This window comes from Xiphophorus hellerii, chromosome 20, assembly GCF_003331165.1.
Source record: "Xiphophorus hellerii strain 12219 chromosome 20, Xiphophorus_hellerii-4.1, whole genome shotgun sequence".
NCBI classification, from domain to species: domain Eukaryota; kingdom Metazoa; phylum Chordata; class Actinopteri; order Cyprinodontiformes; family Poeciliidae; genus Xiphophorus; species Xiphophorus hellerii.
Genome location: NC_045691.1, coordinates 28,849,195 through 28,876,179, shown reverse-complemented (window position 1 = coordinate 28,876,179; position 26,985 = coordinate 28,849,195). Strand labels below are relative to the sequence as shown.

General features: G+C 42.8%; 2 protein-coding genes across 2 annotated transcripts; one reads left to right on the top strand and one right to left on the bottom strand.

Moving 5' to 3' along the window:
- Positions 1–310: 310 nt before the first annotated feature.
- On the top strand, positions 311–5,137 carry traip (TRAF-interacting protein). The gene is made up of 16 exons (XM_032550547.1): positions 311–461; positions 650–784; positions 887–944; positions 1,049–1,135; positions 1,297–1,336; positions 1,435–1,562; positions 1,652–1,746; positions 1,897–2,010; positions 3,161–3,248; positions 3,342–3,431; positions 3,512–3,600; positions 3,686–3,841; positions 3,922–3,967; positions 4,053–4,151; positions 4,238–4,288; positions 4,800–5,137. The coding sequence occupies exons 2-16, from the start codon at positions 687–689 to the stop codon at positions 4,905–4,907; spliced, it is 1,347 nt and encodes a 448-aa protein (XP_032406438.1). The 5' UTR covers positions 311–461; positions 650–686; the 3' UTR covers positions 4,908–5,137.
- On the bottom strand, positions 5,011–26,701 carry LOC116711163 (metabotropic glutamate receptor 6-like). The gene is made up of 11 exons (XM_032550546.1): positions 26,070–26,701; positions 22,665–23,242; positions 17,975–18,191; positions 15,217–15,352; positions 14,945–15,099; positions 14,510–14,650; positions 14,199–14,399; positions 13,399–13,538; positions 11,214–11,837; positions 10,816–11,127; positions 5,011–8,290 (listed from the first exon to the last, which is right to left on the bottom strand). The coding sequence occupies exons 2-11, from the start codon at positions 23,193–23,195 to the stop codon at positions 8,051–8,053; spliced, it is 2,697 nt and encodes an 898-aa protein (XP_032406437.1). The 5' UTR covers positions 23,196–23,242; positions 26,070–26,701; the 3' UTR covers positions 5,011–8,050.
- Positions 26,702–26,985: the final 284 nt, after the last annotated feature.

Here is a 26,985-nt window from a genome sequence, read left to right as displayed (position 1 = left end):
TTATTTTTAGTTTTCAAACGTGGTTTGTTGTAGCTTACACTTTTTATGTGTGTTTGTACAGCTCTTACGGTGAAACTCAGGGTTTACTCCCAATAAACCTCACTGTTCATCGGTAAAGCCACAATCCTACATTTGGGGGGGGGCGGTAGGGTGAGAGGCGTCTGCTACAATAATAGTATCGCAAAAAAAAAAATCCCATAAAATCTACAACTTTACAAACTGACGGCGACAAAACTGACGCACAAATAGCACCGTGAACGCACCATGTGGGGGCGGGGCTTCCGTTTGAACGTCTAGCGGGGAAACACACACAGATGGAGGAAGTGTTGTGTGACTGTTAGCTAGCTATGGTTTGAGTTACAATGTGGCGCTAACTAGTTTCAAATAAAGCTTTACGGATATGTTTAGGGATGCTTGAGGTTGTTACGAAGGACTGTGCTGTAACTTAGCGTCTCTATTTAGTAAGTATGAACACCGGTAATGTTAATGCTAGCTACGATGCTGTTGTAGCTGTCACTATACGTCTCATGAGACGACAACACTCACTTTTAATATATGTTCTGTAAAGCACGCTGATAGTTGGTGAGATAATAACGCAGTAAAGTCGTATCGTGAACCGTTTGTTGTTTCTTTCATATAACACGAACAGGTCGAGCCTTTTTTCTTTTCCGGCTTTTAAAAAAAAAATGCCCATTCTCGCCTATTGTACAATCTGCTCGGACATCTTTGATCACGCCAGAGATGTGGCTGCCATTCACTGCGGACACACTTTTCACTACGAATGGTAAGACGATTTAAACTGTCCAAATCCGTCAATATTCTCCAAAAATGTCAGCACTTTTTTTTTGTGTGTGTGTGTAAAGTATATTTTCCTAATTTCTTCCAGTCTTCTTCAGTGGTTTCAGACCGCTCCTACCAAAACCTGTCCTCAGTGCAGGAAACAGGTACTGTAGCGAAACACCCGCTCACAATAACAAAGAAAACAGAGCTTGACCGAACTACGTACTCATGCACATTGATGCATAATTTTTTTCTTCTTCTTCTGTAGGTCAGCACCAGACACATCATCAACAAACTGTTCTTTGACATTGGAGGAGAGGGGGAGGAAGGGTCTGCAGACCCAGAGAGCCTGCAGGTAAACAAACAGTCCAAGAGAGATTTTTAAAACTTAATTTAAAAAATGTAAAAAATTTGAATAAATTTAACCCGTCAGATCAAGGTAAAATTGACAGATTCTGCTCTCTAGCATGTGTTTTTACATTTCACTTGAGTGTGTTCTCTACATGTTTTTCACAGAATGAGATTGATCGAATGAAGGCACTGCTAAGCTCTAAAGGTGCTCCACACACGCACTTAATTTCCCCCTTTTAATTTGAAGGTTGCTATGGCCAGCTGATCGACTATCTAATCGTTTTTGTGTGTTTGCTTTTTCAGATCGAGACTGGCGGGAGAAACAGAAGGAAATGGACGACTTGAAGGACACGGTGAACAAGCAGAGGAGAGACCTGGACGCCATGCGGAAAGAGGTCATGGAAAAGGAGATGCTCTGCGTCGCTCTCAAAGTACGGCTTTTTGTTTCGAGGCCGACGCGATGAATCCTCCCCGTGAGACCGTCGTTGGTTGGCCTGGTAACGTTTGGATGTGTCAACAGAAGCAGATGGTTTATTTGGAGACGCAGCAGAACGAAATTCAGGCGGCGAAGGAGGAGGTCCGCAGACTGAGGGGCAAAATGAAAACCTTTGAGGGGTAAAATGAGGAATTTAAATGTTCACTTTAGCGAAGTGGTGGTGGGGGTTGTGTGTCACAGGAGGCAGAACGGATTTATTCTGATGAAATCGTTTTGACTTTAATTACTGACTTCTTGTGAACTGATGATCCAGCTGTTGTCTTTCCCAGCCTGAATGTGCTGCTGCAGGGTCAGCGAGGCGAAGTGGAGTCCATGATCACAGATATGGGTGTGAGCCAGGCAGCAGTGGAGCAGCTCTCCATCTACTGCATCTCTCTGAAGAAGTAAGTACCAGCTGGTTAGGCTGGATCCTTTCCTTCGATTGATGGATTTTTGTTGTTATTGTTGCAGGGGTCACTGTCTCTTCATCCATGTCACACATTCTGTTAACGTAACAAAATCTGCTTACGAACAGTAAATAATTATTTCTAGCTGGCAGATTCGTCAACATCCAGATATATTGGCCAGTGTACACACTAGGGGTGTTTCCGTTGGAGTTTTTTTGGCTGACAACCAATTTTTAAAAAGCCTGAGCTGCTGATTTTGGCCAAATACGACTTTTACGTGTTTTTTAAATTTTTAATTATTTGTCTTAAAAGTCACCAGCACCAATAAACCGGCACATATTTTTGTAAATTTTTTTGGTGGTTTGGCGGTCACAGAATTGTCCAAAATTAAAAGTCCGCCAGGTGACATCTGCAGTTAGCTGCCTTATAGCTAACCCCTATAGAGCTAACTGTTGATGTGACCTTGGTTTTTATTCACACTATTAGCTTTTGGTATCTCTGCCAATTTTATATTTGTATTATTATTTTTACTAAGCTGAATTTTATTTTCTACTTTATCATTTATCTACCTGTGATGATGTGTTTGTTGTGAATCACTCTGGTCAGCTGAGGCTGTTGTAAATGTGCTGTATAAATAAAGGTTGACTTTGAACGTTGACCTGGCAGACCTTTATTTTGGCCGATTCTGTGCGATTTTTTTTTTTTGGTTTACCCCTATTGCTCGCAGTTTCATAAATAGTTCTCCTGCCACCACTTCTACACCCAGATCTACCCCCAATCTTTGATAAACGATTCTCAGTGAGACTGGTGGGGAAGGAAAGGCCTCTCATCATGGCGCTCTGCCTCGTTCTCTGGCTTTACCTGCAAGTTAAATCCAAAGCAAGTTGAAATTAGTAAAAGCTGACACACTTTCCTTCCGATTTAAAGAATTGTTCAGCGGTGGACTGTCTGGAGAGTTTGCAGTGACTCTTGATCCATTGAGGTCAAGACACAGTAATCGGCAGTACTTGTTACAAGATAGTAGATATCACATATCTAGAAGGGCAACAAGTTAATTTTAATTTGACAGAAAGAAAAGCTATCAGAATTAATCATTTTTCTTAATTCTGTTTCCTCAAAACATTTTCATCTACTTCCCTGTACTCAGAGAATATGATAACCTCACAGGAAGACTCAAGTCTTCAAACGACATGTGCGAGAAGCTGAAGAGAGAAGTTCTCTCCTCAGACAGCAAGGTAGCGTCACGCCTGGAGCTTTAAGTGAAACGTCCCAAAAAACATCTTCCTGATTGTCAACCTTTTTTTTTTTTTTGGTTGTTTTGTTTTTAGCTGCAGAAGGCTTCCCGGGAGGCGCTTCAGCTCAAAGAGGAGTTGAAGTCTCTGCAGAAAGACCTGGTCGGCGCCGACAAGGAGATCTCTGTAAGAGCAGATCAGACGAACACGTTCACTTGCGCTGTCCGAGGAGCTTGTGCCGATTCCTGCTCGCGTTCTGTCCCCAGAGTCTCAAGAAGAAAGTGGAGTTTCTCCAGAAGACTCTGAGCACGCCGACACGCACCAACGAAGCCCTCAGCAGGCTCGTCTTCGAAAGGTTCGTTCCCTCAGAGCCTCCTCTGGCCTCGAAGCGGTTTCCCAGGAAATTCCGTCGGTCATTCACCCGGGGCTTTTCTCCGCAGCCCGGCGCCTCTGGAACTGAAGCCCCCCCGCCTCCACCAGCCGGCGCACGGCGACGACATCGACCTCAACATGACCTATGACATCGCCACGCCCGACGTCGCGTCAAAGAGACCGGCCCAGGTTCCCTCGAAGAAGATGCGGCTGGAGCGACCTGGGTAAGCTCTTTGAGTCGACGGGTTCGGACGACGAGTCAGTCGATTTAAGGCTCAGACGGAAAAACTTGTTTCGTTTCTAGAACGTCTTCGTCGAAATACGGAGAGAAACTTTCCTCTCTGAGCAAGGTAAGGCTTGAAGCAGTCTCTCTGCAAGACACTTTTCACTATCACCCGTTGAGCGTAACGCAGTGATTTTCTGCCGTTGGCTCAGAATGAAGATTCAACGCTTGATCCTTTTTTGAGGAACTCCCTTCTGTTCAGAAAGAAGATTCTTAGAAGCATGTTGGACCCTCAGAAGAAGGCTGGAGTCGTATGTACAACATAATCAATGTACAAATCTCTTGCTTCTCGAAGTACCATCTGTTTTATTTAGTCTTTGTTTTTTCTTCTCATTAGGTCCAAACTGGCTACGATGGATTAGGAGGACGGACTAAATTCATCCAACCTGTATCCTTGTTTTCTGTCTTCACTTCTGTGGCAGAGAAAAGTTCAAAATGGTCTTCATGAATGTTACAGATTTTGGCCGTTTATTCATTTATTGAAAGAGGAGGTCATTTTTTTTTTAGGTGGAAACAAAACACAATAAACCTTTTACCAAAGGTTCTGTCTCATTCCATACTGTTACAACATGATGACATTTTCAACAAATATTTAATTTTCTTTCATAAAAATGTCATATTGCAGCTTTAAAGTAGTTGGTTTGTTAGCGGGTTTAGGGGTTATTTTCTAGTTGTAACCAAGTTTCAGTTGCTACTGCCAATACTAGTGCATCTTGCTAAAGAACATTTAACCAAATATTAGTGGTTGTGTGTGGGTATATATGAGAAAATCCACAATAAATTCAACTTTGTTCTCAATTCTAGCTCTTAAAAAGCACTTAAGGTATTTGCTGTAAATTGACCAAGTTGTGTTTTTTGACCAGCATGTCATCATTCCTTAACCAAGCTCTTTGATCCAGTCTCCTTTATCCGAGATCCGGCCTCTGCTGAAAGCCAAAAGGAAAAAAGTAACTCGGCCTCCCTCTACGATTCCAACATGTCCGACTCTGGACAGCTTCCTGGAATGAAGTCGGGACGTTTGGGGGAGAAACAAATCAGTGGTGCTGCTGTGGCTTAGGAGGGGGCCCACAGCAGGTGGACCAGAAGGAGGGACGGGTCAAGCGGCAGAACTTTGTAATTACTTCTTTATTAAAAGTCAGGAGAACGCACTTCAGAAAACAACAAATGGTGCCTTTATTTTTTAACATCAACATGTCTGATGTATAGTCTTTTTTTGTTGTGTGTTATAAATTTGTTTAGAACACAAATTCAGTTTGTCCTGAACCATTATTATTATTGTTGATTAGAACCATTATTGTCTGAGTTTATTTACCCGCTTTCAGATGATTTTCACGGCATTATGTCATAAAGATTCACAGTTAGATTAATTATGTTATAGTTTTTTGTTTTTTTTAAATCTCTCGCTTAGTGTCAACCAGCTCAAAAATAAACTTATTTTTTATTGAGTCTGTGTTTTTCACTAATATTTGCACTGAGCGGTGCTCTCCAGCAGAGGGCAGTACAAACTATTTTATTTATTCCTTTAACATTACGTGTCTATTGGTCTGATGTAGTACTTTTTACTTAACGAACTGAAATTGTAATTTTCATAGCTGTAAGCCATAATCCAAATTAAATAATTTCTTTTCTAATTGAAGAACAACCTGCAAACAAATTTTTTGAGATGTAAACGTGAATTAAGTGAAGGTAACTGCTCAGTTCTGATAGGATTCAGTTAGTTGCTGTGATGTAACACAACTAACATGAAACCATGTTTCAGGTCAAGGTGCTAAACCCAAAAACCAGCAGGATTTGCTAACTGATGTGCTAACGATGCTGTTAGCAGTACAAGCTAATACCATTTTATTTCTATCACTAAACATCAAAAGAAAGGCAACGATTTTCAATTTTGAGGATAAGATTAGGTACAAAAAATCAAGATGAACCGAAACATGTTTGACTTCTCTGTTACCTTTTCACACTTCAAACTTATAAATTTTAATTTCTAAAAAAACAAAAAAAAAGGGGCCGCTAACCTACAGCCCATCCTTCAAACAAAGAAGCACCACCAACGGGTAAAAACGTTTTCTTTAGTTTGGTGAAACAAGAAAGTGAAAAAGTTCAAGTCGTGCTCCTTAACTATTTACTCTGTTGTAAAAAAACAAAAAGGAAATCCTGAGATGAATGAAGTGTACAAAGGAAACTAAAACAGGTCTATTAGGTGAACATGAGCTCGTATTGATTCGGTGTCATTTTAATCATTCCCAACATTTCCTCGACTGTATTTTCATCGTGACGAAGGCCGATCGACTGCGCTCTGGCAGCTTCACAGGCGGTAGCATTACAGCTGCCACGCAGCCTGACCTTTTCACAGAATGCTTCATATTTTCACAAACAATATATGGGGAAATACCAAACATTGTTTTCCAGAATGCTTAAGCGAAAGTACCAGGTAGAGAACAAACATCCTGCTCACAATCACCCACGTCCTGTTTGTGCCCCTAAAATGAAGTTTCCACCTAAAAACGAATTAGGTTGTCTCATTATTACATTGGTAAAAAGAAAGAAATATTGCGTGACATAAGCGACTGGCTATTGAGACCAGCAGCGATACAGACATAGTGATATGTTTTAAATCTGCCTCCCTCCAGTGTGATACGAGACGGTCATCCCTCATAAACAACGTGTGAAACATTCATAAACACATGAAACACAGAGACCATGCAGTGCTTTAGGAGCCGCTCAGTCCCAACGGCTTCCACTAACGATGTAAATCTTCCTGTAGGACAAAGGAAAATGCTTTTCTTTTTCCTAAGAAGTATTTCCAAAGGAGCGTTTTAAACTTCTAACACGCCTCCATTGTGCTGAGGTATAAGGACAGTCCTGCCGAGACGTTTATGTCCACCAATCGTAGGCCAATCGAGACGGATTAGAACCATTCGAACCAAAATGCTGTTTGGGTGGTTTCTAAACCCAAACAGCATTTTTTATTTTTTATTTTTTGAAATAGAAATTAAATGTGAATTTTTTGTTCTCCACAAAGGGTGAAAATTATAACTATAGGCTCATATATGTAGGAATGTAGAAATTGTTTTGAAACCCGCACAGATTTTGTACTTCAGGCACAATTTGCAGTTGGATGTTTGATCGTTGAAGCAGGAGGACTAGATCAAGATTCTTGAACTTCACAGCCAGTCGCCTGAAACTTGGTCACCTGCGGATGTGACGCATTAAGACTAGAGCTGCACCGACTCAACTTTTCCAGTCGATCGCCTATCTTTTGAAAAGCCTGACCTGTCGATTCCAATTTTGGCCGATACAAAATCGGCCAAAATTTTGTATCGGCCAATAAAAAAGCCAACTGAAAAAGTTGGCTTTTTTCAGACCAACTTTTTTTTGGTCTGAAAAGTTGGTAAATAAAGCAACAAAGTCAAATCATTGGCGACGTGCAGATGTGACCGGGTAGAAGATCTGTCACTTAAGCCAGGAGAGAAAAAGGATACACCTTTGCAGAGTTAGATAAGATCGGCTTCTCTTGTAAGTATCGTCCTATCTGCAAATTGTATCGGTGCACTCCTAATTAAAACTGTTTTTTGGAATGCATGAAGCAGGCCAACTTTAGGCTTGTGGAATGAATGCGATTTAAATGCGTTGACCATTCCTAAGAAGAAGAATGGTGAAATATCCGTGCAAAATTATGCCAGAATTATGCTGACCGCCTCAAAAAGTGTGTGGTTTCTCTGCGGTGTGCTGAAGGACATTTACTCAAATATCGGCGGATGTTTACGTACGTATTTGAGCTTCTACGTCTCATTTTGTCCCTTTTTGGATTAGAAAATCAACCGTGAATTCAAACTTGTGCACCAATTTCATATTTTTGAAATGTAATTAATCCCACCTCCCCTTTTATCCACCTACAGACTAGAGCAGTCAGTGGATAAAGGAGCATAAAAAAAACCAGTTGTTTTTCCATTTGATTCAAGATGGCTCAGTATTGCTACAGTCCCTATGTGTGTGAGTGTTAGTTTTTCCTTTGTTTCCATGTTTCCCTCCAGGTTGAATAAAGTTTTCTAAACCTCCACATTTGCTGGCAGTTTGGTTCCACAACTCAAGGACAGAAACAGACGCTCAGATGTTTCCAGCTCTAAATGTCACCCCCCCCCCCGTCGTGTCACTGAGACCTGTCCGGCTCCATCTTGGACTCCCCGTTCTGCTTGTCGTTGACCTTCTGGGACAGGCGCGTGGACACGGTGGCCGCCTGGACCACGGCTTTGAAGCTGCGCTTCCTCTTCTGGACGTTCTGCTCCGGGTGGAAGATGATGACGTAGACCTTGGGGATGTAGAGCATGCCCAGGGACACAGTGGCGCTCAGGCTCATGGAGACGGTCAGGGTGGTGGTCTGGATGAACATCTAGAGACAGAGAAACACAAGCAGGGGATCTGGGAACAACGACAAGGCTCAGGAGAACAGGCTGTCGTATTTATTGTATTTTTTCCATTTTAAACCACAGCGGCCAGTGTTCCCTGATGAATGATGTATGTCTCTGAATATGTAGTCTGGAGAAGATGTCCCATTTCTGGGTTTTCACAACATTTTCTCTTCACCGTTTACTTTACTTATGCAAAAAAATAGGGCAAAAATAATCCAAACGTACGACGGAGTACTGCGGCCATACTAAGATAAAACGAGAATAAAGTTGTACTGCGAGGGAAAACATCTAAACAACACGAAAATAATGTCGTGATACGAGAATGAAGTCTAAATGATATGAGGCTACCGTTGCAATAGGAGAAAAGTCAATATTTTGAGAATAAAGTCGTAATATCGTGACTTTATTTTCGTAATACTATTCTCATAATGTTGGCTTTATTTTCATAATTTCATTTATCTAGCTTTATTTTCTTAGCGTCGCTAAAAGGTACCAATAACATGTGAAATTATATATATTTTCAAAAAGTCTGTCAAGGCAAAAAAAAAACATGAAGTGTATGTGCCATGAATAATACATATGTCTGCCATAAATAAGTCACCAACCATCATTCCGCCGCTTCTCAGTTGAGGTTATACCGCTGTCCTCTGCCGTCTTTCGCATGTCTTTTTTGTATTATTATTTATTTTTTCTCGGAGGAATCTTCTTTCTTAGAGAAGCTTTCAGTGATTTTGTGGTACAGTGGAGAGAGAGAGAGAGTGTGTGTGTGTGTGTGCGTGTGCGCGTGTGTGTGTGTTTGTGTTTGGCCCCGGGGCAAGCAGGGAGACGTGCTCAGAAACGGATAACTTTTGCCGCCGCCATGTTTCGGGCTAACAGGTAGACCAGCTCCTCCCCGCGCGAGGCTCTCTGCACGTGACGGCTTGGTAACAGATGTCACTTTCACGACGCCCACAGAAGACGCGGCCTATATTTAGCCGTTTTCCCCCAAAGTGATGATTAATTGAACGAGACGGTAAAATTGGTCTCCGAGCGGTCCGGATCATCCCGTCGGCTCGTCTGTCCTCCTGTCGTCTTCCCTTCCTGTCTTCATTCACTTCACTTCCAGTTTGTAGAGGTGAAAAGACTTTAAAAGCACCCCAAGGCTTTAATTGTTTCAGCTTGACTGAGTCATAATGCGGCTCTCGATTAGTCAAAGCCTATCCGTATTTTTTTTCTCCGATATTCCTCCATCGGTCCCGTATCTTGCGGCAGAAAATAACCCCAAAGCTAATTTAAACCCTAAGTACAGTGGTGGCAGGATGTTCTGCGAGGGCAGCGGAAAGCAAATACGATTTGACAGGCAGCAAACCGAGATTTCACTTTGAGGATTTGAGGGTTTCTTTTCTTTCACTTTCCAACTGTGAGTGTGCTTGCCTTTGTGTGTTGCAATATTTTCAGCCACTGCACCAATTTAATGCCTTCATAGGGATAAAGGAGAGAGTTGTCTCAAATGGGAGTTGACAGATCATCCATTGTCTTTTTTTTAGACCAACAGTCCTTTGCAAACATTTTCACAACTCTTAGTCTCCATCCATCTACTGTTCCAACTTCAGCTAGCCTGCCCCATGCCCACCGCGTGCTGCCTCTGACACCATGTGTCACCGTGGTATATGAACGTGTGACATGTTGGATTTCCACCGCATACTCTTTTGGACGTAGCCCAGAATGTTAAGTTAGGGTCAGAGAATCTTCTTCCACATGCTTGCTCTATTCACGTTCCTCGCTGCGTGTTGCGTTGATTGCCCCCGTGTGGTGAGCCCTTAAGGCTGAGTTGGTTACACTTTTAAAAGTTTGCGTTAAGCGCACACGAGCCGAGCAAGTGGCCTGGCGTTTATATTAGACGCGGACGTTGGTGCGGTATTCTCTGAAAATGGCCCTCATGTAGGGTTCATTGAAATGCCAGTGCAGGCGTACCTGCATTGACAGGCCACAATCCGAATTGTTCAGTATGAGTGACGGGTGGCGCACAAGTTGCAAAAATTCAAAGGTTCGGGGACTGCACTACTTCATAAGGCTCAGTCAGCCTAGGTCTTTTGTGTTTTGACATATCTGCAGTTAAAAGGCAATAGTGTAGCATTCCTACTGTATCAGTTGGCAAGATGTGAGGCAGTGAACCCTGCTTCACCCTTGTGTTCATTGACGCTTAGATTTGTGAATGGTAAGAACATGCGCCGAGGGTACAGTCTGAAATGTCTGAATACAGGATAGTGAAAGTACATTTCACTGTATGAAGTATTCTAAGTCCTCAATAAGACTAGAGGTGATGTTTACCAGTCGTCCTTGCCTAGTTTCAAATGGCCCTGTCATTTGTTTTAATGTCTTATTTCTACCACTTTAATTACAGCAACAATTGACAATGTGACACTTTTAAATCGAAGAAACTTCATAATTAAAAAAATTTCCTCATTAAAAAATGTCAGCTAGATGTTGGGGAGCAGAAAACAGGGCTCATTCTTGAGTTCCCTACCTTCTCTGTAGACTGTGCTGTTCCAAAAAAGATGGGAACGAAGGCCAGCCAGATGATGCAGGTGGTGTACATGGTGAAGCCAATGGGCTTTGCCTCGTTGAAGGTCTCCGGGACTCCTCTGCTCTTGATGGCGTACACCGTGCAGGTGATCATGAGCACAATGCTGTAGCTCAGACAGAGTATAAGGGACAGATCAGACATGTCGCACTTCAGGATCCCGCGTGCAAACTCCGGATTCGGAGGCTTTAGCTCGTCGTAGTCAATGGTAGTGTGAGGGGGAACCACGCCAAACCAAATGAACACCCCCAGTAACTACAGAGAGAGAGAGTGAGAGAAGCATTAGACTGCTGTAGGTACCGAAGCGATGATGTATGTCACAAAACCATTTACCGGTTTACCTGAACCGAAATGAGGATGAAGGTGATAATCAGCTGAGAAGTGGGGCTGATGAACTTGGGAGGCGTGACAGATTTCTTGCCCTGTTCAAAGATCCGGTAGATCCGATTGGTCTTGGTGAGCATTGCGGAGTAGCTGATGCACATCCCGAGACCTAGCAGCAGCCTGCGTATGGTGCACACACCCGCACTGGGCTCTGCAATCATGAAGAAGGTGATGAGGTAGATGAGAAAGATGCCCGTCAGCAAGACGTAGCTCAGCTCTCTGCCAGATGCGCGAACAATGGGCGTGTCGTTGAATCGGACGAAGGTGGCGATGACTCCAGTCGTGGCTAGGATTCCCAGTATGGCCAGGAAGACAGGGATGATGGCCCAGGGAGAGCTCCACTCCAACTTGATTATGGGCGTGGGCCGACAGCCTGTGCGGTTCTTCAGGGGCCGCATGTCAAAAGGGCACATGTCACAGGAGAACTCGTCCAGCAGGAACTGGTAGCCATCACAGAGCTCACAGTGCCAGCAGCAGGGAACGCCCTTCACCATCTTCTTCCTCTCACCGGGCTCACAGGGGAAACTGCACACGGACTCCGGGATCTTGCGGTCACCTCCTGACCACTGCATCTCCTCCAGCTACAGTAGATGTTCAAACACACACTCGTGTAACCAGTCTTGATTTCTGTCATTACGTAGATAACACTAATAGGAAATATTTTTTGCTGAATTTGACACAGCTGAAAAAAAAAGAACTCACAATGTGGCACTACTGCATATATTGCTGGAATTATACGAATGCTAACTATACTCAATGGTTAGCTTAGCATTTAGCTAGGGGAACAGCATTGCTCCTTTGGAACAATTAGAACAAGGAAACCACAAAATACAATTTTGAATCTTTTTTTTTCAAGAAAAAAAATACTGCTTATAACTGAAAGTTACTTGCTTTCAGATTGTGCTGCACTTTATAGAAGAGTAAGTCCTTTTAACAAAATGCTGCAGAAAACCCGAGTGACCACAGTTTCCCCAGGTTACCTGAGAGATGTTAGCGGTCCCCTTTCCTCCACTTATTGCTCCATACAGCCAGTTTCTACAATCTTGCCAACACTGTTATTTGGAGACCTAAAGAGCACCACTTTCTCCTTCTTATTACGCTAGCACAATTAGCTAGCATCTCTGTCAAACAGGAGGCCGGAGGCTAGCTACCTGAGCAGTTGTCCAAAATTAAACGGATAATATCAATTAGTAAGAGTTTTGTTGCTCTGTAAAGAGCAGAACGGAAAAAAAGCATGTTTATTTAACTACTACTAAACTGACCAAGTTTTTATTTTAGATTTTGTGTAGCCACATACTGTGCGTACATCAAGAGGATAGTGATCCTCTTGTTTAGGCTATCTTGTGTAAAATGTATCTGACTACGACCCCTAAATGTATCCGACTATGACCCCTTTATGTAGAGTTTCAAAATATTTCTAGACTCAAGAGACAGATTGGTATATACTTCCGTTGGAATCAAAATAATAAATAAATGTTAAATATGACATTAGAACATGTAATATTTTAGAAGCACTAGGAGCAATTCTTGGTATTCTGTTGTAAGTGATTGTATCCTGTTTTGCATTTTTACCATGAAAATCAGACTTAAGACTTATTTAATGCAAACTGTCAGCGATACCGTTTAATAGTTTATCAATACAGCTACTGGTATGTTTTGCATGGGCATCAGCCATATTGGATTTTGAATCTAGGTATACCTCTGACTTTCCAACTTGTACATCAAACCTTAGGGGGCGTTATAATTATGTTTTCATAACTGTACTCCATTAAAAGCTAATTAAAACAGTTTATTACTTCAACTGTCAATAAGTTTTATGAGGCAATCAGTCAGATTGGGTTATGCAGTTACTTAAGGTTTGAATTTTCTACTTATATTTCTGACTTTATTCACGCCAGCTGATTCCTCACACTGGAAAATGTTGGAAAGGTTGAAGTTGCATAATCCAAATCTTACATGAAGTCTTCCATTGTGGACTGAAGTCCCTCTCACTTAGACTCACATCTAATTAATTTTGCCAACTTTTTATTTTGTCACTATTATTTTTATCTTCTCTACTGACTCTTTGTCAAAACCAGATACTTTTTTTTTAGTAATTTCCCATTAGTTGGTATAAGAGGTCTGAATCGTGCAGATATTTACGTTAAGTCGCAGGTGGTTTGTCCATTGGCCGATGACCCTGTAGCCGGGGTTGCTGACGTTGGATATTTGGTACTGGAAGATATCGTAGCGACCGGGAGCGTCTCCGTTCTCATTGAACATCACTGCCGTACCTGCGCTGCCTGTTGTTTAGAGGAAGACTTTTAAGAAGTTGAACCCACACAAGACGTGTGACAGAGAAATCGAGGATACCGAGAGAGAGAGAGAGAGAAAATGCCCACACATTGTTGAATACAGTGTTGCTTACTTTAGTCTCGCGCAGTCATTTGAAAGCTAAGTGCAGGATGCTTTTTAGCAGCTCCAAGCGTACAGTCTTTCAGCGCACTCTGCTCTCTTGCCCTAACGTGATTGAATGCTCCTCTCGGGTCCCTGCAGGCGCTCTCAATCAGAAAGTCTTCTATACAAGACAAGGTCGCCCAGGAAGGAGGAAAGTAGTAAATAGGATGCTTTCATAGAACACTTTTTTTTTTCTAATTTTTTCAAACTGTGACTCCTTTTCTATAAAAGACGAGAGAGCGATGAAAAGCAGGAGTGTTGTGCGCACAAAAGACCGAGGAGGTAGCCCCAAGGGGAGGGGACTCTCTTTGAGAGCAACGTGTTGTGTTCTGCAGTTTGGAGCATAAGCAGAAAGCATCTCAAAGCTTTCACATTAAATCTGGCCTTCCCTTCTGCCACTCTCTCCTTTAAATCATCTTATTTTATTTTTTTTTGTCAAAGTTTCCTTTGCCGGATCTAAATCTTAATTTCCTTTCAGTTTGGCCTCTTTTCTAAACGTGACTCACCGTTAAAGTTTACAGAGCGAATGTACTGGAGGAGCATCCGCCCCTCCACGGGGTCCATCTTCTCGCAGACGCCCATGGAGCCGGGACAGAGGTCCATGTGCATGCTGTGCAGCGCGTGGGCCATGGCGTACACGGCGTCGATGACAAACTGCACCTTGCCCTCCTGTTCGTACTGAGAGTCCCGGCTGATTCTTTCTTCGCCTGGCGGGAAACATGCCACACACACACACACACACACACAGAACCGAGGTTAAGTTTCAAACGTGTACGGTCAGTGTCTTCGCTGCGGATCGAAACCATGGCCTCCTCACTTGTGCATTTCCTTCTGTCGGGGTCGTATTTTATGCCAGGTCGAGTCAGTTTGCACTTGAAGTCGTCCTCCCAGAATTCAGCGAACCAGATGTTCCTTCTGTTGTTTTCGAGCGACCTCGAGGTGAAGTACTGGTCAAACCCTGGATCGAGAAGCATTTCGTATTGAGTTCAAGTTCATGGGGGCTTATACGCCAGTGAAACAGACAGCTGGGGTGAAAATCAGAAGGGGAAAAAAAAAAGTCATATTTTTATACAAGCATGTTTGAATGTGATTCTGGTTTCCTCAATTTAAGTAGGATGGCGATATCAGGTCGGACTTATCAATCAGTTGTGAACTATTCTATTGCATTATTAGTTGACTGTCAGATGACTGTCAGATGTCATATCCCTTTGGATGTGCACCCAGCCTTCCCACATGTATAAATCTCGCATACCATCAATAGAGGCTCTTTTCGGCAGGATGGTGACCGCTCCCTCTGCCACCTCTTCCTGATCTTCGATGGGGGAGCTTTTGGCCCCCCAGCTGTCAGACCCGACAAACAGGAAGTGGCCTGTCAGGTTGGCCTTTTTCGCAGCCTGCAGCACCCGTCTGAAACACACAAGCACAAAATATAATGGAAAAGAAGTATAATGGATATAATGGATCTGTGGTGGATTTCGCCATCTCTCGTATCGTAAAAGCGGCAGCCAGCAGAGCTCGACTCACTTGATGTCGTCTTCGTTAGCAAAGATGATTACCCCGCGAGCGTTAGAAGTCTCCATCAGTCTCTTGATGATTTTGTCGAACTCGCCTCGTCTGGGCTCTCTGGGGATCTTTATGGACTGAGCGATGCAGAGACCCCCTGCAAAACAGGCAGTACAGACAATATCGGGACTGTACATCCAATTCAGTTCAAAAATACTTCATTGATTCCAAAGGGAAATTAAATATTGTGCTGTGAAAAGTATTTTACCTTCCCACAAATTTCTTGTGTGTTTTCCAGACACAGCGCCGTTTTATAGCATAATCAAGTAACTGTGTTACTTTCAGTTGTTATAAAAATGCTATAGGCATCAAATGCGACTTAAAAGAAACATGACTTCGTAATTTAGCGCCTCGTAATTGGGCCTCTATCTTCTTAAAAACTCCTGCTCTTTCTGAAACTCCGCCTTTAGGAAGTCTTCACAACATGGCTCCTCTATTAACCCTTTAACAACGATTATACCAGTGCTTTACCGAGAAGTAGCTCTTCAGCATGCACGGTCCCATCAGATGTTTGCTAATTGCTGATGACTAGTCTGAAGGAGCTGAGCGGGAGAGGGCTGCTCTGTGAGGCTGAAGCTCAGAAGCTTGGAAACTGCAGCTCAGAGGAGGAGCTGCGTCTCGAGGGCGGAGCTAGGTCCACCCAAGCGTTTTGCACAGCTGAGAGGTTGCCGTCAGAGACTATAGGATTTCTCAAACATGCATGAAAGAATCAAGGCAACTCACCAGGTATGACGAGGGAATATCATCATGACATCATGTAAGACTCAAAAAAGTTGATTTTACGCAGTACTACTCCTTTAAATGTTTCAGGTCATCAAACAAATTTTAGTATCAAACGACGAGTAGAAACAAAATTCAGCTATTAAATGATGATTTCATTTATTAGGGGGGAAAAGCTATCAGAACAGATGCGTTTTATTTCATTCTCATTGATTTTTGAGCATAAATTATCTGTCCATTGTCAACAAATGCATCTTGTTCCACATGCTTGTTGTGTCCTCTACCAACTGCAATCAGGACTATTTCATAGGCGTTAAGAGAACACCTATCAAGAAGCCTTCAGGAAGTTTTCTTCTTGCCACACTTCCGTGAAACACCAACTTTGTGAAATGCACAACCGACAGTTGTCTAGAAAAATCAATATGTACAAACAGTTTTGCAAGGCTACATGTATGCTGTCAAATATTGATAGGAGGTGTACATGGTTTGGTTGCTGCCCTGGCTTATCTCAAAAGTCAGGCATAATAAGTTCTTAGTAGTGTAGTCATGAAAGATTCAAGAACGTAGGGTCACGCAAGGGGCTCTGAGACTTCTGCTGGCATGCTGCTGTTTAGCAAGTACACCGTTAAAGAGCCTAATTTGGCACGCTAGCTTTTTGTGTAGCAGCACTAAGTACCACCAAGTGTGGCAGCAGGGAATTTACACGACTCCCTCTGGTTTTCCAGTGTAAAAACACAGCTGTTAGCTCTGGATTTGGTGTTAACGTCTGACTCGTTACGATTCCCCGACAAGAAATCGTGACCGTCTGCTCAGTTTGCACTGCACACTATCCAAAACATATCCCCATGCAAACCATTTGGTAAAGATGTGTGAACAGTCATAAAACATTTATCTTTTATCCCAGTAAAGTTATCTGTCAATCAGGAAAAATCTAACTTTTGAGAAATAACTGCCTTTATTTCAATCGCCAGCGGCACAATCGTTGCTATTTTTGTGACTTGGCCAAATGTTTCGGATCATTATGAATGCCGATCCGTTTCCTGCATTCAGACCACCAGGTTTTTTTTTTAAATTTAACATAGCATTCTGAAATTACATAAAGTTCCTAATGCCACACACTCCACTGGGGTTCCAAGAAACTTTGGAGAAGGAGAAACATAAGTTCTTGAGATGTGGTGACCCTAAAATGCCATTCCTTCCTACAGTTTTATGTACATCTAATCTCAAGGTGAACAGGAAGTGATTGGTTCTTAGCTAGAATGTTTTAGAAACTCTAAGCGACTTTAAAAAAGTTGATTTGTTTAAAAACTGTTTGTTGCACTTATTTTAAGAGTTTTTTAGCTGCACACAGTGGTGCAAAAAGTGGGTATCTAACGTGACGTATGGCTTGCTAGGTTAGACAGGGGCGCCAGAATAATGGCGGAAAAATTATTTCTAGTCAGCATTTTCTGAATTTACTAGCAACAGCTGTTGCCTGTGCAAGTTACATAATCAATAATTGATTAAGTGCCCTTCTGCTCTCACCCCCACCCCCATGTCGCTCGCCATCATTTCGTGAAACGACGCTCCAGCCCCTTCGAGAAGGCCCCAATAATAAGTTTGCATACACCTCAGAAAGTACCCAAATTTATACCATTAAAACCAATTCCTCCATTCAATTATGAAATTTTAGGATAATATTCCTGCAATAGAAAAAAAAAATCATTTTAAGCCCTTGTACACATCTTTGCCAGAGGTTTGATTGTCAAAATTGCTATAAACGTCAAAAGTGGTAGTGTGCCCTCTGTGGTCACTGATGTCGGACTTTTTTTTAATGGTATTGAATCGATACATTAACAGTAGGCCTATATGGCGACAAGCTGCAATTGCTCATCACTGAGTATTAAAGGATTGCCCTTTCGCATTCCAGTCGTTTAATAAGCGAGAGCAGCGCAGCTCGATGAGTAATCCCCTCTCGTTGTGGCAGCACGTTTACAGTCTCACGGGCAGCGAACTCGACCTGCTTCTCTGGATATCTGCACGAAGGCGTCCACGCCGCTCTCCCCGTAGTTGCCTTCGGAGGCCAGCGTGGAGACGTAGTTCCATCCCATGGCCTTGACGATGTCCAGCATGGCCTGGGCCTGGTAGGAGTCCGGCGGCACCACGCGGGAGAAGAACTCGTAGCGGCTGTTGTCGCTCAGCTCCGGGGCGGTGGAGGCGTAGCTGATCTGGGGGATCTGAGGCACACACACACACGGGACGGGGTCAGCTGTGAGCAGAGGGGTCGGGTCGAGTGGAAAATGCGAGCGGCGCTGATTATTAGGCCGATGCGTGAATAAAAAGTGAAAAAAAGGAATAACAAGAGGACGCACTGAGCCATGTCAGAGGATGATGCACCACTTACTCACAGAAACACAAAGTCTAAGTGAAGGCTTTCTATATTTATCCTATCTGGATGTTGAGCATAAAAAAAAAAAAGAGAAACATTTGGTCTAGATTTAACTCTTAGTGGCTGACATAGAAATTCAGATGCAACAAGCTAAAAGCATTTGTTTCTGGGTAAAAAAAAAATGGATATGGAGATTAATTTACTAGTGTGCTACTTCTTTTAATGACGGCAGTGCATGTTGGCAGCCTTAACCCTGAACCTGCTAATGCCATCCAGGGCTTCAGCGGGGCTTATCGGCGAGGCCCTCCGCAGGGAGCGAGGGGGGATGGGGGGGTGAACACAAAGGTAGACACAAGGGCTGGGGAAGGGGGAGAAGGAGAGAGGGGCGAGAACCATTTCACAGATTATCTGGAAGGATTATAGGGGGTTTTAAGCAAATTATGTTAAGCACAGAGGGAGAGACGGCGATCAAGAGACTAGAAAAAGGTTAGCATTTCTCAGCTGTGAGGCATACAATAAACGTTGCTTGATGCAGCTCAGCGTAGCAGCTGTTTTGAACCCTCCCAAACTCCTAATTTCCTGCTTGATATTTCAAGCAACAGCGTTTTTTGTTTTTTTTTGGGGGGGGGGGTTGGTTCTCCCCTTCTTGCCCCTGAAAAACGAAACCTCTTTTATGAACGTTAATGAAGAGTCTGCACCAGGATCACAGAGCAGATCCAAATGTTTGCATACAAATCGCTAATGAGCGAGACAACGTGTAATCCCCTGCAAATTAATCCCACAGAGGCGTCCGCTCTAATTCTGGCGGTACAATCAATAAGCCACATCGGTGACACGGCAATCCCCTCCGTGAGACAACATCTCGCCAAAATCGTGAAGAGACGCGGTTCAGAGAAGGGAGCGGCGGCGGTGAGAAGCTGCATGAATTCATGAGTCAGGAGGGGGAAAAAATCTGCGTTTCCCCGAGGCGGGTGTGCAAAAGACACAATGACAGATTATGTGTTTGTAGTTAACTTCCATTAGAGTTGTTAATTCTTACATAAATAAACAGTGAAATGGGTTAGTTATTGCAAATTGAACTGCAATCGCTTTTCATCCTGTCACCGTTTGCCTTGTTTTTGAAGCCTTTTCATTTTTCCCAAATTTTAACACACGAATGTGTTTTGATCAAAGTCGGTGTATGTTAGGGTCACTGTCCGGCCGCATGGTCAACGCCCAACTCAAACCGGATCTGACCAGATCTGTGGGTTTCTCAGAACGTTTGGTGTTCATCTACCTAGAGCGTTTCCTGCCACATCCCCTACAATGTTTTAATTTTTATTTTTTTCCAACAACAGGTTGTTTTTTTCTTTTTTTTTCTTCTTGCCAATCTTCCATAAAAGGTCGGATTCGCGGAGTGCAGGAACTAAAGGTTGTCCCGTTGACAGACTCTTCAGGTTTCTGCAGCTGATCCATTGGGGCCCCTTGGCTGCTTCTTTGGTTTCTGCTCATTGTGCCTTTAAGTGTGTGCAGCTATTTCATAGCAGCTACATGTTTGGAACAAAAGTTGAAACTATAGTGTTGAGTGGACATTTGTCAAGGCAGGAAGCCTTGTTTACAGTCATTGCACAAAAATCTACAATAACAGTAACAATAATAATAATATTAATAATGTATTAGACAAAAATAACCCAGCCTGATTAAGATCAGTTGTTCAGTATATATTGTATCTCAGACTAGGAGCCTCTGCAGTCTGTTGCTATCTGGATATCAGGAGCAAATACAGCATTTAGCTAAATGTACCCTACCCAGGTCATAAGTTAGTTTCATCCTGAATCAGCACCATCCTGCTGCTCTGATGCTGTTTTGTTTGTTTTTTCTTCTTCTGATCCATTGAGCTGCTGAGAGGTTTTTGTTTTACAAGAGGAGGTTGGGATCTATGATTCTGTAGTTCACATCTGCCTCGACTGCAAGCCGCTTCTCATCGGCTGCTGCCTCAGCACGCTCGCTGTGACGCGCGACGTTCGGGCGGGCACGCACGAAACACCCGACTTTGTTTTCCCTCCAAGCTCGGCCTGTCGGATAACCGAACGCGGGATTTCACAGAACGAGCCAACGCCGTACGGAGGCAGCGAGTTAAACATGTGTCACATTTTGTCACGCTACAGTCACAAACTTCAGCGTATTTTATGACTATTTGATTAGAAAGACCACAAAGTAGTGCGTGTGGATTATGAGCTGAAATAAAAACGGTAAATGTTTCACAAAATTCGGAGCGAATGAAGTCTGAAAAAACAAAGTGGTGTTCAGATTTGAGAAATGTTTGACTGATATTTGCCTTTCCAGCACATTTTCCCACATCAGCTGTAGACTGACGCTCTCCTTCAAAAACACCTCTGGATTCATACCGAGATTAAATTCAGTCCATTATGTGGCTTCTAAAGCCAATTACCTACACTGGATTTTATTTAGGGGTATTATATTAAAGGGGACTGAGTACCTAAAAGTTTACTGATCTTTATCAGGGAAAATGTGTTCAAAATGATGCGCCATTTTCATTTTGTGCTACAGTTCTGCACCGTAACAGAGGATCCAGCAGTGAGCGAAAGAGGAAGGGCAGCGTCAATACTGAGGGAGAACGGCGCCAGAAGAGCTAATCACAGGTGAGTGGATGCAGCTGAGGAAGGGAGCAGGCAGAGGCACACGAGGACATGAAAAACAGCTGGGGAGGGGGAATCGGGTGAATCAAAGCAGAGGGGAGTGAAAGGGAAGAATACTGAAACTGACATAAACAGGAAACGGAAAGAAACTTTAAACTACTTAAACCAGCTTAAAGCAGAAATGACGAGGATGAATAAACTAATATAAAGGAATAAACCAAAAACTAGCGAGATGTAAGCAAACACACAGTCAGAACAGGAACATAAAACGAAAACCAAACGTTCAAACACCTACAGATCAAACCAAGATTGTGGCTATTGCACAACAAAACACTTCATTATCAAAATTCAATATGCTAATTTCAGACACCAAATGAAACAAAAACAATATTACAAACACAAATGCTTTCAGTCAAATGGTGGGCTTTAGGACAAAAACAACAACAGAAAACAAATATGGTGCTGAACTGGTGAGTTGAGGCTGTAAAGGAACCAAAATCAAAAGATAAAGACGATAGAAAATAAGCACCGTTAGAAAAGAGCTGGTCATTTTTGACAGAAGTTATTAGTCAACCCATTAAAGCTGAAGATAAACTGAAAACCTGGAAAACGATTCAACAATTGTTGCTTTAGAGTGGAAAACGTTTTCAATTTTTAATTTTTTTTTTTTCGCTTCGCTAACCTTCAGAAATATCAACTAAAGCTTCCATTTGATGTCTGTCACAATCTCTGGACCCATGTAAAGTATCTACAGCTCACTCCTGACTCACTGGACTTTCATAACCAGCATTGGGTTATGAAAAATATTCTTTGGAAGTAGTCTGTGTTTTTTCAACTGGGTTAGGATTATTTTGCACCCATGAATCCTAAAGTGACATCCATTTTTCTCAATCAGGTTTTTATTCTAATTTGATTTAGAGAAATCTGACCTCCTGACTAAATTCATGACATTTTTGTGACTTTATCAGTTCATTTCTGTTAATATTTCTTATCCAAAAAAAGGTTTTAGGAGAACAAAATGGTTTTCTAACAGAGTATGTTAATTAAATCTACAAACTTAGATTTCTGTAAATTGAATAATAAACACTAATAAGGGTAAGTGCATATAAACTGAACATTTCGTCTTCATTGTGTGAAATTCTCCGTCTCTTTTCTGTCCTGGTGGAGTCTCTCCTCCTGCTGTTCACTCACTGATCCAGATTCTCAGGATCCAGATGTGAGAACAAGTCGTGCATTTTCAATTTTTTTTTCTCCGAAGAGTTTTTGCGGCGCTAGTGGCTCGTATTTTTTATTTTTTTAGACAGTAGGCAGACAGGAAGGAGGGTGGAAGACATGCGGCAAAGGTCGTCGGGACCGGGAGTCGAACCCACGACGTCCGCGTCGAGGACTAAGGCCTCCAAACGTGGGGCGTGCTAACCCCCTGCGCCACCACAGCACGCCCCAAGTCGTGCATTTTGATGCTCATGTTGCTCCATAGTTCAGGAAGTTGACCTGATTGAGTAAAACCAGTGTGATTTCTGGATTCAGCTCATCAAAATGACCCTAAAACTGTTGAAAAACCCCAGACATGTTTTTAGCTGTTGACCAGTGCAGTTTATCGCTTCCGCCTTTGTCGGTCAGAAGGAGGACATTCGGGCCACTCGGCCGTTTCCCTTCATTAGCAAAAAGAAGTAAAACCTCACCGCAAACAGTCTGAGCACGTTGGCCACCATGATGGACACGGAGCTGCCCGACGCCCCGATCACTCCCACCACCCTCTCCGGTTTGGGGATGATGGGGGGCTCCCCGTTGGAGCAGCGGACCCCCGAGTTGTCCTTCTGGATGAGGGCCTGGACGAAGGTGAGCGACTGCTCGAGGGCGTAGGTGTCCCTGGAGCAGGTGTCGAGGATCCGGGCCCCCAGGGTGATGTTAGGCAGCAGGTCGGGGTCGCTGTTGATCTGGTCCAAGGCGTACAGCATGGCCTCCAGCCGATGGATCCCCTTCTCCCTCTTGATCTCGCCGCAGGGCACGCCGGCAGGGCCCCGGGAGTGCACCGGGAAGAGCCCGCCCAGGGTGATGTCGCCCTCGATTTTGAGGCTGGACTGGGGCTGGGTGCCCAGTGAGAGGGGGCTGGAGCCCACCAGCAGGAGCCAAAGCGCATGAAGCCATGGACGGGACGCCAACAGCGAAGTGGAACGGCAGAGGAGACGGTATGGACAGGCCTCTGGCATCATGATGATGTCCAGCAGAGGTACTGGCAGCACCGGGCCACTCCGTCTACCTGTGGAGCCCCGGGGGCAGAAAACAGGAGCAGTCAGGGGGATAAATATCGTGTCTTATTTCTCTCTGTTTTACGATATTCTTCTGTTTTCTGCTGTAAAGACAGAAAACATGATAACATACAGAAAAACTTGTATGATATTCTTTTGTATGACGTTGTAATGTTTTCTGAAGAAGTCGTCGTTGAAAGTGAGAATTTGTTCTCAGTCTATTTACCTGGTTAAATAAAGCTTACATTTTTAATTGTTTTTTTTTTTTTAATTCTTTCTTGATCTCATAGATCTACAGCTCTGGGGGAAAAAAATTAAGAGACCACTTAAAATGATCAATTTCTCTGATTTTACTCTTTACAGGTAAATGTTTAGGTAAAATGAACGTTGTTCTTTTATTCTATGAACTACTGACAACATGTCTCTGAAAATCCAAGCAACAATTTAGTATTAATTTGCAGCAAATGAGAAACGGTCGAAATAACGAAAAAACGTGCAGCGCTTTCAGACCTCAAATAAAGCAAAGAAAACAAGTTCATGTTCATTTAGAAACAACAATACTGACGTTTTAACTCAGGAAGAGTTCAGAAATCAATATTTGGTGGAATAACCAGGAGGTTTTCAGAGGTCTCTTCATTTTTTCCACAGCTGTACCTTCCTGTAGGCGGATCCTCAGAAAGTTTCCGTACTCCTTTACATGTTTTTCCACACTTAGACCAACTTCAGATGGGTTTTATATGACACACAAAAGAAGATTGGTGTATCAATTAGATGTTTTGCAAATAAAAACCAAAGCAGACACTTGAATTGTTGCCCGTTGTTTTGTTTTGTACAGCAGCTCAAGAAAAAAAAAAAAAAAAAGGTCTGGAATTTGACTAGGCCACTCCAACACATGACTGCGTTTCAATCTAAAGCGTTCCACTGTAGCGTTGACTGTATTTTTAGGGTTGTTCTCCGGTGGGAACCAGTTGTTCTCATTACACACAGCGTGTTGCACGGAGGACAAAGGGCTCAGGTTTTTGTCCTGCTACAGGAAACGTACGCAGTGATCAGACCATGACCGTAATAATCAGTAGGTTTTTTTTCCCCCCAATAAACGTAAACCGAACAATTTGTCGAAGGAGAGATGTAAACGGTCCGCCTCATTTATACCAACCTCGCAGCTAAATTTGGTGACTAAAGCGTTGCTCTGATTTTTGCAGCCAGGACTCAAACATTAGTCAGTGCAGAGAGAAAGAAGGACGGATTCAGAAAGAAATACGCAGCATTAATAAAGCTCTTCCCACTGTGAGTCGAGCAAACGTCAACATTTCAGGAAGACGGCAACATAAAGAAAGCTGCTAAAAAAAAAAAAAAAAAGCAAAAGTGAGAAACCTCTAAAAGTCAAGGAGTGATCCAGAGTTTAGAGTTGAAATTCTGGGTCACTCCTTGATTTCACTCTTATTCTACCAGGAAGAGAGAAATCAAAAGATGGTCGCCATGGACACCGAGGTGTGTGAAAGCAAGGAGAATCTCAGGCTTTCATCGTTACATAAATCACAAGAAAACTCCAGTTTGGGGGGAAAAATGTTGAAAGTATCAAAACAGTTTTGACATATTTCAGCTACAAAAATCGAACATTGTCACTGCTGAATTTAGGTCACGTGTCAAACTCCAGGCCCGTGGGGCCAAAACCGGCCCGCCGCAGCTTTTTAAGTGGCCCTCTAGATTCTAAACACTAAGAGTGCTTAAATATTATGTTACAAGTCAAATCAATGCAGTTCTTGTTTATTTGCTGCCAAATTATATCAATCAGTCCCCCCAGTTTCTTGAGAATTATGAAAATTCACACATAGTCAACAAATTAGCAATTTTTTCTAATACATGATTGTGAGTTTATTGCAGATTTTACTCAAACATTTTCAAATATGTTCTTACTTGTACTAAACAGCTGCCTCAGCCTTAATTGATGTCAGATCGTAGTTCATGATCTATACAGTGAGTAATAAAAAGTCAAATTCACCATCATAAATAAGCGCCACTATCTGCAAATATTTCTAATTTAGTACCACAAACACTTTGATTTTTATTGCAAAAAAAAAAACAACACAAAAATAATCACAAAATCCTGGAGGAACTGAATAGATGTTCAATAATATTTAATTTTAAGAATTAATTGATATTTTAACAGTTGGTGAAAGGGTTTTATCAATACGTTCTGCCACAACCGGCCCTTTAAGAACCTTCATGATCTGGATTTGGCCCAAAACAAAAATGAGTTTGACGCCCCTGAGCTAGGTGCTTGTGGTTGCGCTGTTTCAGGAACTACCGTTTGTTTTAGTTTTTTCTGCTTTTGCTTTACTACACAACTAAAACAAAACTCAGAAAGAAGGCCAAAACAAGTGCATAAAAAGTAAAGTTGATAAAAAAAAATGTAAAAAGCAACCAAAAAAGCAGAGACGAGGAGTTTTGTAAACAACCAGCAGGATGACACGGAGGGAACGCTGGAAGCTTTTATCGTGAAGGGCTCAGAGCCGATGATGGAAAACATTATAAATTTTGCAAAACCAGAAAACATCACGAAAACTGACGGGGCAATCCGTGCCTCGAAACCCCAACCAGCTTGATTATATCTGCATGAGAAGAGCAAGAGAGAGAGAGAGAGAGAAACATCCACAGCTGGTTGTGGAGCCTGGACATTTTTACTTGATGTTTTTCACTCCAAGGAAGTTTGAAGTCACTGAATCTGTCCAGATTCAAAATACAAAATACAGGGATGATAGAGAAAGTAAGACGAATCACTTTAAAAAAAAAAAAAAAAGTTGCAAACAACTTGTATGAAGTCAAGTCATTACTCACCTGCCCATTCTTCATGGATCACTCTTCATTCATTCATCCATCACAGGAGATTCTCCAGGCGGGCCTCCAACCTCGGTCCCGTTTCGACGGACTGCACTTCAAACCCAAGGCTCTGTCATCTCAGACTGCCTGCTCTGCACGGTTAAAAAAGACAACAAAAATAAAATAAAAAAAACTAAACAAAAAACAAGTTAGAAAATATTTGAAAAAAAACCCAACAAAAAACGGATGTGATTTTAAAAAAAGACTAAATGAAGAAGAGGCTCTGGAGGGTTTTCAGAGCGCGGTATCCTGGCAGGAGCAGAGATAAGTGCAACATCACGGCATGAGAATCTCCAAATCTCCGCCAAATCCCTTAAAAGCTCTCCTCCTGTTCTGCCGTCCTTTTTTCAGCCGTGCGTCTCTGTCCAGAGCAGTCACTCCTCCCTCTCTCCGGTGAACCCTCGCTCTCTCTCTCTCTCTCTCTCTCTCAGAGCACTAATGGCCTCAGATTGGGATTATCATGCAGCCGTCTGTGAAGAAAGCACTAGGTGGACAAGCTCACTTTTTGCTCTCTCTCTCTTGCAGCTGCAGCAAAAAAAAAGGAGAAAAAACCCCAACTCCCCCTCCATCACTTTGAGAGATTAGATGAGCAGCAATTTGCTCTCTCTCTCTTTCTCCCTCTCTCTCACACAAACACAAACACACCATATCCACTCACTATCACAACCCCGTCAACACACGCACCCCCCCCCCCCCCTCCCCTCCACACACACACACACACAGGGCCGTGCAGAGACCTATGGAGGGGCAGAGGCTCAAATTTAAAAAAGGGGCACATTGAACAAAAACTCTGTACAACAACACAGCAACAACCCATATTAATCAAGAATCTAATTGTATCGTTGCCATCATGCGGGGAAATGTAAAGCAAATA

What these genes read in the sequence shown, in the direction of transcription:
- traip (XM_032550547.1), top strand. Translation starts at nt 687, where the DNA reads ATGCCCATTCTCGCCTATTGTACAATCTGCTCGGACATCTTTGATCAC. An exon ending in CACACTTTTCACTACGAATG is followed by an intron (nt 785 to 886) that starts GTAAGACGATTT and finishes AATTTCTTCCAG; the next exon opens with TCTTCTTCAGTGGTTTCAGA. An exon ending in AAAATGAAAACCTTTGAGGG is followed by an intron (nt 1,747 to 1,896) that starts GTAAAATGAGGA and finishes TGTCTTTCCCAG; the next exon opens with CCTGAATGTGCTGCTGCAGG.
- LOC116711163 (XM_032550546.1), bottom strand. Translation starts at nt 23,195, where the DNA reads ATGATGCCAGAGGCCTGTCCATACCGTCTCCTCTGCCGTTCCACTTCG. An exon ending in GCAGATATCCAGAGAAGCAG is followed by an intron (nt 15,353 to 17,974) that starts GTCGAGTTCGCT and finishes CCTGTTTTGCAG; the next exon opens with GGGGTCTCTGCATCGCTCAG. An exon ending in TCATCCTCATTTCGGTTCAG is followed by an intron (nt 11,128 to 11,213) that starts GTAAACCGGTAA and finishes CTCTCTCTGTAG; the next exon opens with TTACTGGGGGTGTTCATTTG.